Below are 12,480 nucleotides of genomic sequence, written 5' to 3'. Positions count from 1 at the left end.
AACCGTATCGCAAGAGAACGTTACAGAGAGTGGCGATTTTACAGAGCGAGAGAACACATAGATTATACACATACATGATTTCGAGATAGTAGACAATACATGAGATACAGCTGATGGGTTTTGAGTCGCGACACGGGCAAGCGGCGAGATTTGACGCAGAGACGGCAAGTAAACATTGCACGCGAGTGTGCGTAAATGTACGAGGACGATTTTGAGTGTCGCGAGACACACATTTAACTATTCGATACCTTGCCGAAACATACCGCCCGCTTCGCTATCGGTAACGATCGCGAAATTAGATTATGCCGCCCGCCGTGCGTTATTTATTCTTAGAGTCAATAATTGTCTTAAGAGGACACTGGAAGCACACACAATTTCACGATAGGACGTTTTAACACAGAGGATTTCGTTTTAACGGTCACAACGCGAACGAGACCGTCGGTTCCCGGATGCACTTCGATCACTCGCGCGAGGGGCCACACAGATGGAGGTAGATTTTCGTTTTTTACGAGAACGATGGATCCGATTTTGATGTTCCCGTGATGAGTCTGCCATTTCGAGAGGTTTTGCAAGGACTGAAGATACTCCGTACTCCACCGTTTCCAAAAATGCTCCAGCATTTGACGCGAGTGTTGCCAATGCGATAGCCGTTGAGCTGGCTCCTCGATGAGTGTCGGCTCAGGAATTGTGTTCAATGCTGAGCCGACGAGAAAGTGTCCTGGAGTCAAGGCACTTGGATCCCGTGGATCGTCCGAGATAGCGCAAAGAGGTCGAGAATTGAGCGTGGCTTCTACTAGCGTGAGGAACGTCGCGAATTGCTCGAACGTTTGAGTAGCTTCTCCGATGACTCGTTTGAGGTGAAATTTGACTGATTTCACTCCGGCTTCCCATTTTCCACCGAAATGAGGCGCGGAAGGGGGATTGAACCGCCACTGGGTTCCGTGTGATGCGAGGATGTTTGCGATTTCTGAGAACTCCTTTGACGATGCAGCGAGAAGACGGCGAAGTTCTGAGTCTGCGCCGACGAGATTCGTTCCACAATCGTTTGCGATTGAGGCACAAATTCCTCGTCGAGATGTGAAGCGTTTGTACGCCGCGATGAATGCCTCCGTCGTGTAGTCCGAAACTAGCTCGAGATGCACAGCCGAGGTCGTGAAGCAGATGAAGATAACGATATATCCCTTGCATGATTTCGCTCCTCTTCCGCGAGAGGCTCGAATCGAGAATGGACCAGCGTAGTCAACGCCAGAGTGAAGAAACGGCCTTGATTGCGTGACTCGAGACTGAGGGAGTTGGCCCATCTGTTGGCTGCTGAGGGTGGCGCGATGACGCGCACAAGGAACGCAACGATGTATGAACATGCGGATCGGTACTCTTCCTCCCAGGATCCAGTACCGCTGTCGGATTGTAGCGAGAGTGAGTTGCGGACCTCCGTGGAGCGTCAACCGATGATGATGATCGATGATCAATGTGGAGAACGATGATTCGCGAGGCAAGATGAACGGGTGCTTTTCGTCATACGAAAGCAATGAGTGATTCAGTCGACCACCGACTCTGAGGAATCCGTTCGAATCGATGAACGGCGTGAGTCGCGATAGTGGATGACTTCGAGTGAGACTTGAGCTGGTCTCGATTTGGCGAATTTCTTCTGCAAAGTACGCCTGCTGGGTCACCTTGGTCCAAAACAGTTGGGCGTCGCTCAATTCGAGAGTAGAGATCGGTCCGACAGTGATAGACGTGTTTACGCGATTCGATGTCGTCTTTGCGAGGAACCGATTTGCTGCGCGCTTACACAATCATGTGACTTTGAAGAGAGTCGATAGTTTTGAGTAGCGATCGACGAGATCCCAGATTTGTAGCGGCTTAGCTGTTGCGATGTGCGTCGACAGCCCTTTTGTTTCCTCGAGATGAACGTTTTCTTCCGGTCGCGGAGATGAGGATGGCCAATTGACAGAAGGCTTCGAGAGCCAGGATGGTCCGAAGGTCCAAAGTTCTGATTTTTGGAGTTGCTCCGGAGATGCACCACGAGACGCAAGATCAGCGGGGTTTTCAAGACCCGAGATGTGATACCAACGAGCGCGCGCGAACTCTTGGATTTCCGTTACGCGATTACGAACGAATTCCTTCCACCGCGATGGGTGGCTTTTGATCCACGCGAGCGCGACTGTGGAATCCGTCCACAGATAAACCGGGGTGTTTTCGAAATTAAGAGTCTTTTCCACATGACACATCAACCGGACGAGAAGATTCGCAGCACAGAGTTCGAGACGAGGAATTGTCACCTTCTTTAGCGGCGCTACTTTAGTTTTCGCGCACACTAGTGAAACGCGCACTTCGTGAGTGTTGATATACGTTCGCGCGTAGATCACTGCGCCTAATGCACTTTGAGAGGCGTCCGCGAAACCGTGGATCTCTATCCCGAGAGATGCTGAACTTAAACCGATCCATCGTGGGATGGTGATAGCTGAGATGCCTTGAAGATCTTGTAGAAACTCGATCCATCGCGAGGACAATGAAGCTGAGAGCGGCTCGTCCCAGTCGAAACCGAGTGCCCACAATTCCTGCATAAAGATTTTGGCTCTGATCGTGATCGGCGAGAGCCATCCGAGAGGATCAAAGAGCTGCGCGGTTTGTGAAAGAACTTTTCGTTTCGTGAAATTGTCCCGAGTTTGATGAATTTGCGGAGAGAACGCGAACGCGTCGATGTCTGGTCTCCACGCAAGACCGAGAGCCCGAAAGAATGGACTTTGATCGAGATTCAGATGCATCGCGATCTCTTGATGGTTTCGAGAAATGTCAACGAGAGTTTCTGAGTGGCTTGAAGTCCACTTTTGAAGTTCAAAGCCGCCCGCCTTGAGCAATTGATTGAGTTCGTTGATTTTCTCGCGACCTTGATCAACGTTCTCTGCTCCTGAGAGGATGTCGTCGACGTACGTGTTCTCGAGAATGACGTGGCTCGCAAAGGGATACTGCTTACCTTCGTCCTGAACGAGTTGATGAAGAACACGGATCGCGAGATACGGAGCGCTTGCAAGACCATACGTTACCGTAGTCAGTTGATATTCTTCAATCGGTAGCTCTGGTTCTTCCCTCCAGAGGATTCGCTGAAAATCTTGGTCATCATTGTGGACCAAAATTTGTCGGTACATCTTGACGATGTCTGATGAGAACGCGACTGGATATTGTCGCCATCGTAAGAGAACGTCCGCGAGGTCGGTTTGCACTTTTGGACCGACGAGAAGATTGTCATTGAGAGAGAGTCCGAGGTTGGTTCTTTGAGACCCGTTGAACACGACACGCAACTTTGTTGTTGAACTGCTGTCGCGAACTACACCGTGATGGGGAAGATAAAACACGCGGGAATTGTCTTCAGGTGTATTGATAGCGCGACGCATGTGCCCGAGTTCACGATATTCACGAAGGAAGCTCGAGTAAGCCTCCTTGAGTTTCGCGTCGCTACCGAACCGTTTCTCCAAACGAAGGAGCATTTGATGCGCGGGATTCCGCGAGTTGCCGAGCTCTACCGAATTGTTCTTGAGCGGCAGCCGAACTGCGTAACGACCGGACATAGTTCGAGAAACCGTTTCGCGAAAGTGTTGCTCACAACGCTCTTCTTCGGAAGTTAGTGCCAAAGGTTTCGACACTTCTTCCTGCTTCCAAAACTGCTGCACGAGATCGAGCAGTTCGTGATCGAGGGAGCATTGGAAGCCTTGGACTGCGCCATACGAGGGGCTTGCTGCTTCCGCTGAAACGCAGCCGGAGAGGACCCAACCGAACTGAGTTTCTTGCGCGATTGGTGTTCCTGGTGCTCCTCTTCGAACTCCTTGACCAATGATGTTGCTGTAGATGTCAGCTCCGAGAATTACGTCGATTTGACTGGGATGTGCAAAGCTTGGATCCGCGAGGTTGAGTCCTCGTAGATGAGGCCAGTCTTCGACGAGAAGTCGAAATGAGGGTAGATACGATGTGAGTCGTGGAAGCACGAGTGCCTCCACCTGACACGAGAACGAGGTGTGAGCACGAGATTGGAGTTGCAATGTCGCGATGCCGCGAGTCACTGCCGATTGATGAGCTCCGACGCCAATGATCGGTATCGTTGCTTGATGCCGACGTAGTCGCAATTGTTGCGCTAGCGACTCCGTGACGAATGAACTTTCGGATCCTTGATCGAGTAGAGCGCGAGCGATGATTCTTTCTCCAGTCTCCGGATTCGAGGCGATCAATTGCACTGTGGCGAGAAGAACTGGAGAGCGCTTGATCATTGTAGGCTGAGCTGAGTGGTTGCTCACCTGAGAGGCGCTATTCGAGATCGGTGCATTCTGCACTGCAGGTTGCGCTACTGCAGCCTGAACTTGAGATGTGCCGCTGTTAGCAATTGTCGAGATTGAGGAAGAGTTTCGATGCAGCAAGGAATGATGTCGACCGTTGCACACGCGACACGTTTTGTTGGATCGACAGTCCTTCTGCTGATGTGGACCGAGACAATTGAAGCAAAGCTTTTTCGCAGAAACCACTTCCCTTCTTTGATCCAGAGATTTGTCGCGAAAGGTCGAACAGAACGCGATGTAGTGGTTGCCTTTGCAACAAGCACACGACTGTTCCTTTGATTGCGCTGTATGTGACCTTGTCGTCTGAAGATTTGACTTTCCTTGCGATGAGTGTGGTTTCGACGTCGCGATATGATTATGAGCATGAGCTTGCTCCACGGCTTCGAGGGTGTGGATGCGACCGATGAGAAACGCCTTGAGCTCCGCAAACGTGGGGGGCTCGAGTTTCTCGCTAACACTTTTCTCCCATTCTTCGAGAGATGCTGGGTCGAGCTTGCGAATCGTCATGTGCACGATGATGTGATCCCCTAATTTCTCGGGACTATCGAGAAGTTCGAGCGCGCCAAGAGCTTCGCAAGTGTTGCTGTGCAAGCTCTTCAGTTCTGATGACGACTTTTTCGTGACACGAGGAATCGCGAAAAGTGTCGCGAGATGAGAATCCGTCAAAAGTCTCTTGTTTTCGTACCGTGAGACGAGAGTTTCCCAGGCTCGAGGGAAGTTTTCTGCGGTGAGAGAAATGTTTTTGATAAGTTGTAACGGTTCATCGGTCACACTGGTTTTGAGGTAGTGCAGCTTTTCCACTTCCGAAAGTTGCGAATTTTCGCGAACCATCGACGAGAAGAGGTCGTGAAACGGCTTCCATTCTGAGTAGCTGCCCGCGAAAGTGGGCAGTTCGATACGCGGTAACCGTTTTGATGATCCTCCTGCTGGTGCGTCTTGAGGAGCTGCAGCGGCTTGCACGGTTGCTGCAGGCGCAGGTTTTAGCGATTCGAGAAGATCAAGCATCACTCCTTCGCCACTCAAGAAGTGCTCTTCACACAGCCCGTAATAATCTTTCGCGAAGTACGAAAGCTTTTTTATCGCTTCGAGTTGATCACCTTTTGCTGCGAACTTGATCTCGCTGATCTTTTCGTGATTCTCTTGAAACTTATTCCAACTTGAATTTAAAGCATTAAGCCGCGACTTCACCTGCCCGTAAGTGATTTTTGCCTCGCCGAGCTTGCGCAGGTTGTCGACGGCACGAGAGATGCGCCAAATGTAGTCGTTTTGACGTTCGATATGTTCTTCGATCGACATGTTGATGTACGAGAGGATTTAAACTCACGCGACGAACTGAGTTCTCACGAACGAGACACAAACACACTGATAGTAGCGCGACGCGATTCACACTTCGAGAGATCGGTGTTGTTGACGCTCAGATCTTAGTCACGGTCACTACAGAGGATACCGCACGTTTGAATTTAACGGACGCGACTGATTTTTGTTGATGGTTTTCACCGATAACGAGATTGTTCACTTTGATAACGTGAACTTTCGCAACTTGATGCACACGCGATAGTTCCGTTTCACTCACTAGCTAATTCGTTTTCTCGTAAGTCGCAACGATTCGAAAGATTCGACTCGATTTGCGAATGATCCGATTCGATTCGCGACTGATCCGGCTCGAAGGACCACAAAAAATGTTTAGAGAGATGGCAAAAAGAGATGGATCATCGACGTGGGATCCGCGAATTCGTGATGAGAACAAGTGTGAATGAAACGAAAGTGATGTTGAGATGGAGAGAGATAATGAATGCCGATAAACTAGATTTTTGTTGGTTTTGATGAGGCGATACAAACCGTATCGCAAGAGAACGTTACAGAGAGTGGCGATTTTACAGAGCGAGAGAACACATAGATTATACACATACATGATTTCGAGATAGTAGACAATACATGAGATACAGCTGATGAGTTTTGAGTCGCGACACGGGCAAGCGGCGAGATTTGACGCAGAGACGGCAAGTAAACATTGCACGCGAGTGTGCGTAAATGTACGAGGACGATTTTGAGTGTCGCGAGACACACATTTAACTATTCGATACCTTGCCGAAACACATGATTTACCTTAATTACCTTCATTGATCTTGTATTATATGAATGTATGATATAAATATGTGTAAATAAATATTTATATATATATATATATATATATATATATATATGTATATTATAATTTTCAATTTACTTTCAAAAAGAGGTAAATTGAAAAAAAAAAAATTTTTTCAACAATATTTCAATTTTTCAAAATTATGTATAATTAATAGGAGAATCCTAAATATTTCTAATTATCCGCTTATTTTTCGTTTTATTTCATTTTTTCATAATTTTTTCCATTCACAGTCATTTTTTATTTTATCACATTATGTACCTCCGGTACCTTCATTCATATTCTGTTATATTAATGTACAATATAAATATATATAAATATAAATACACATATATATGTATATATATATATATATACATAAATGTATATATGTATATTATAATTCTCAATTTACTTTCAAAAATAGGAAAATTGAAGAAAAAAAAATTTTTCTCTCATTATTTCAATTTTTTGAAATTATGTATAATTATTGGGAAAATCCTAAATATTTCTAATCATCCGCTTATTTTTTATTCTATTTCATTTTTTCATAATTTCTTTCACTCATAATCATTTTTCCTTTTATTACATGATTTACCTTGATTACCTCCATTTATATTCTAATATATAGATGTATAACATGAATATATGTGAATAAATATATATACAGGGTGTCCCTAAATTGCCTCCCACGGACTAGCCAGCATGATACCTCGTTAAAATCCAACCGAGAATTTTTTTTCCGGAAGCTTGTCCGAAGCGTAGTTTTTGAATTATAAGCGATAGCGCTAGGCCAATCAGAGTGCACCATTTCATCTAGATTTGCCGCCACGGATATTGCTGTTTTGTTCGTCTGGCTGAATTATTATTATTCGTTTACGAATTAAATATCGGCACCTCCCCTCTCTCCCTGTTGTACCCCTTCTCGAGCGCTGACCTCGGTATTGTTGCCGCGGCATACGCTGCCGGCCGCACATCCATGGGCGCACACTTGTGTGTGTAAACAGAAGCGCATCCTCGAGCATAAGGGGTACAGCAGCGAAAGAGGGGAGGTGCCGATATTTAATTCGTAAACAAATAATGATAATTCACCCAGACGAACAAAACAGCAATTTCCGTGGCGGCAAATCTAGATGAAATGGTGCACTCTGGTTGGCCTAGCGCTATCGCTTATAATTCAAAAACTATGCGTCGGACGATCTTCCGGAAAAGAAATTCTCGGTTGGATTTTAACGAGGTATTATGCTGGCTAGTCCGTGGGAGGCAATTTAGGGACACCCTGTGTATATCTACGTATATACATGTGAATATATATATGTATATTATAATTTTCAATTTACTTTTAAAAAGAGAAAAATTGAAGAAAAAAAATTTTTTTTTTACATTATTTCAATTCTTTAAAATTATGTATAATTGTAAGGAAAATCCTAAATATTTCTAATTATCCGCATATTTTTCATTCTATTTCATTTTTTTATGATTTCTTCCATTCATAATCATTTTTCATTTTATTACATGATTTACCTTAATTACCTTCATTTATATTCTATTATATGGATGTATAATATAAATATATGTGAATAAATATATGTATATGTGTATATATATATAAATATATATACTTATATTATAATTTGCAATTTACTTTTAAAAAGGGAAAAATAAAAAAAAAAAATTTTTCACATTCTTTCGATTTTTTGAAATTATGCATAACTATTAGCAAAATCCTAAATATTTCTAATTATCCGATTATTTATTCTTTTATTTCATTTTTCAATTATTTTTTCAATTCGTAATCATTTTTCGTTTATTCGCATTTTTTACTCTAAATATATATATGTATATTATAATTTTCAATTTACTTTTAAAAAAAGGGAAATTAAAAAAAAAAATTTGTCCTCACATTATTTTAATTTTTTAAAAAAATGCATGATTATTGAAAAAATCCTCAATATTTTTGATTGTCGTCTTGTTGTTCATTTTATTTTATTTTTTTATAATTTTTTCCATTTACTGTCATTTTTTATTTTATTACATTATTTACCTCCATGACCTTCATTTATAGTCTATTATATTAATGTATAATATAAATATATATAAATATATATACACATATATATGTATATATATATATACACACATATATATATACATATATACATGTATATATATATACATATATATATACAAATAAACATATATATGTATATTCTAATTTTCAGTTTACTTTTAAAAAAAGGGAAATCGAAAAAAAAAATTTTTTTTCACATTATTTCAATTTTTTTAGATTATGTAAAATTATTTGGAAAATCCTGAATATTTCGAATCATCCGCTTATTTTTTATTCTATTCCATTTTTTCATAATTTCTTTCATTCATAATCATTTTTTAGGTCATTACATGATTTACCTCAATTACCTCCATTTATATTCTATTATATGGATGTATAATATAAATATATGTGAATAAATATATGTATATATATATATATATATTATAATGTTCAATCTACTGTTAAAAAGAGGAAAATTAGAAAAAAAAAATTATTTTCACATTATTTCAATTTTTTAAAATTATGTATAATGATTAGGAAAATCCTGAATATTTCTAATCATCCGCTTATTTTTTATTCTATTTCATGTTTTCATAATTTCTTCCATTCATAATCATTTTTTATTTCATTACATGATTTACCTTAACTACCTCCATTTATATTCTATTATATGAATGTATAATATAAATATATGTGAATGAATATATATAAATGTATATATATATATAAATATATATACTTGTAATATAATTTTCAATTTACTTTTAAAAAGAGAAAGATTGAAAAAAAAAATTTTTTCACATTATTTCGATTTCTTGAATTTATGTATAATTATTAGGAAAATCCTAAATATTTCTAATCATCCGCTCATTTTTTATTCTATTTCATTTCTTCATAATTTCTTTCATTCATAATCATTTTTTATTTCATTACATGATTTACCTCAACTACCTCCATTTATATTCTATTATATGGATGTATAATATATATATATGTGAACAAACATATGTTCATATATATATATATATGAATATATATACTTATATTATAATTCTCAATTCACATTTAAGAAAAGGAAAATGGAAAAAAAAAAATTTTTTTCCACAATATTTCGATTTTTTTAAATTATGGACAGTTATTAGAAAAATCCTAAATATTTTTAATCATACGCTTATATTTTATTTTGTTTTATTTTTTTATAATTTTTTCATTCACGATCATATTTTATATTTCATTATATTAATGTATAATATGAATATATATATACACCTTTGTATATTATAATTTTCAATTTACTTTCAAAGAGAGGAAAATAGAAAAAAAAAAATTTTTCTCACATTATTTCAATTTTTTGAAATTATGTCTAATTATTAGGAAAATCCTGAATATTTCTAATCATCCGCTTATTTTTTATTCTATTTCATGTTTTTATAATTTCTTTCACTCATAATCATTTTTTATTTTATTACATGATTTACCTTAATTACCTTCATTTATATTCTAATATATAGATGTATAATATAAATATATGTGAATAAATATATATATATACATATATATATATGTAAATATGTATATGTATATTATAATTTTCAATTTACTTTTAAAAAAAAAAAAATTAAAAAAAAAAAAATTTTTTTTCACATTATTTCAATTTTTTTAAATTATGTATAATTATGAGAAAATCCTGAATATCTCTAATTATTCGCTTATATTTTATTTCATTTCATTTTTTTATAATTTTCTCCATTCACAATCATTTTTCATTTTATTACATGATTTACCTTAATTACCTTCATTTATATTCTATTATATGGATGTATAATATAAATATATGTGAACAAATATATGTTCATATATATATATATAAATATATATACTTACAATATAATTTTCAATTTACTTTTAAAGAGAGAAAAATTAAAAAAAAAAAAATTTTTTTACATTATTTCGATTTTTTGAAATTATTACAATTATTAGGAAAATCCTAAATATTTCTAATCATCCGCCTATTTTTTATGCTATTTCATTTTTTCATAATTTCTTTCACTCATAATCATTTTTCATTTTATTACATGATTAACCGTAATTACCGCATTTATATTCTAATATATAGATGTATAATAAAAATATATGTGAATAAATATATATATATATATATACATATATATATATGTAAATATATATATGTATATTATAATTTTCAATTTACTTTGAAAAAAAGAAAAATTGAAAAAAAAAAATTTTATGTCACATCATCTCAATTTTTTAAAATTATGTATAATTATGAGGAAAATCCTAAATATTTCTAATCATCGGCTTATTTTTTATTCTATTTCGTTCTTTCATGGTTTCTTCCATTCATAATCATTTTTTATTTTATTACATGATTTACCTCAATTACCTTCATTTATATTCTATTATATGGATGTGTTACGCCCCGACGTACTGCCTTGGCGTACCTTTTTCAAAATTCCATTTCATTTCATTTCTTTAATTATTTCATAACAATCTCATATTCTAATAGGGTCACGTACAGTCCTCGGCATCCGCTGACATTGTATCTTATTTGCTGACACCAGGAATCGCGTTATAAAATTACTGACCTAGTAACAGCGGCGCTCAGCCCGGGAATATCTCTCTTTTTAAGTCAAAATTATCATCAATAATTAGGATAAACCACTACCTTTGGAACCCTCAAATTAAAATAGATTCTTTGTTAAGATGTGTGGATGAATGCGTGAGAATTATCTTAAGATACCTTCTGTTAACATCTTGTACGTATAAGCGACGAGATTGAGAATCGTCGGAACACCGTCGATTGGCGCGAACTAACGCTGACCGTGTAGATTTGGACACCGGGAGGTCGCCCCCGCACTTAATTGGCTAATTACTGTTGCAACTTGTTGCAACTGCAGATTTTTCCCTATTAATACCCTCTGGCCCAAGCAGCCATGTCTTACGTCTGTCAAGTCGCGAAGTGCGTGGACGTAAACCCGGATTAGCCCTCTCGAGCAATAGTAGCGTTCGGAAAATCTTAGTTGTGACCGGCCTAAAGTCTCGCGCTAATTCGTTAAATTCGAGCATTCAGTTATTCTATTAGCTGCAAGAGACTCACTTTCTTCTACATTTCCATCTTTCCTGTTCTTTACTAAATCTCATCTTTTCTGTGAATAGACATTTTTATGCAGTTCCATTTTCCATAATTAAACTGAGTTCGGCCCTGATTCAATTGAATCAGGTAATCTTAAATATAATTCCAAATCTAAAAGACTAAGTGACCGACGTTTAACACCGTTCGATTGATCAACTCTTCCAAACTTGAGGTGAGGCCCCTGGTCCAGCATTCTACCGACGCAGACCGACACGATCCGACGGCTCTCAATCTCGTCGACCGATTCACCTAAAGCTAAGTCAATCCGAGTGTTAATCTTCGAAATTAAACGAATTCTTGTTTCACCTTTATAATCAAAATCTACTTCAGTAATTTTCATTCAAAATCAAGTCTAGAATTGGTGGCTAGCTTCACTACCCCCAATTAAATCGTACTTATTGTTTCCAAGAATTAACGAATAAGACTTAACCATAATATATATATAATTGATTCAAGATAATCTAAAAAGAGAGATACAATCCAATAATCACGACCAGCTAGTTAACCATCGTTCAGAGTAGATGTTCCTGGTACCAAATAATAATATCCCTTTAGAATATTATAACACACGATTTGTATGAATTTGAACACTTTATAAATTGTTATTTTCGGCTCATATACAGAAACAGAATATACTTCATCTTTTACCAGTTGAATCATATTAAACATTTATTTTGAACGACCTTCTTCCCACTTTCTTTATTATAAAATTGCCTCAACAATTTAAACAAACCTCACAGACCTGTACAGGACTATAGCAACACGATCCTACAAATTACCGGCTTATCGAAAGGTAGGTCTTCTCTTAGTTTTAATA

At 38.0% G+C, this 12,480-nt stretch overlaps 2 protein-coding genes across 2 annotated transcripts; both read right to left on the bottom strand.

The window, feature by feature from the left end:
- Window positions 1–347: 347 nt before the first annotated feature.
- LOC124293435 lies at window positions 348–1,301 on the bottom strand. Its single transcript, XM_046734288.1, has one exon. The coding sequence runs from the start codon at window positions 1,299–1,301 to the stop codon at window positions 348–350; it is 954 nt and encodes a 317-aa protein (XP_046590244.1).
- Window positions 1,302–1,796: 495 nt separating this feature from the next.
- LOC124293434 lies at window positions 1,797–5,624 on the bottom strand. The gene has a single exon (XM_046734287.1). It carries the CDS (start codon window positions 5,622–5,624, stop codon window positions 1,797–1,799), a length of 3,828 nt encoding a protein of 1,275 aa, XP_046590243.1.
- Window positions 5,625–12,480: the final 6,856 nt, after the last annotated feature.

This window comes from Neodiprion lecontei, chromosome 3, assembly GCF_021901455.1.
Source record: "Neodiprion lecontei isolate iyNeoLeco1 chromosome 3, iyNeoLeco1.1, whole genome shotgun sequence".
Taxonomy (NCBI): Eukaryota; Metazoa; Arthropoda; class Insecta; order Hymenoptera; family Diprionidae; genus Neodiprion; species Neodiprion lecontei.
This window is presented reverse-complemented; position numbering and strand designations above follow the sequence as displayed.

Bases quoted from the DNA above. Each gene is read 5' to 3' on its own strand.
- LOC124293435 (XM_046734288.1), bottom strand. From the start codon at position 1,301: ATGGGCCAACTCCCTCAGTCTCGAGTCACGCAATCAAGGCCGTTTCTT.
- LOC124293434 (XM_046734287.1), bottom strand. From the start codon at position 5,624: ATGTCGATCGAAGAACATATCGAACGTCAAAACGACTACATTTGGCGC.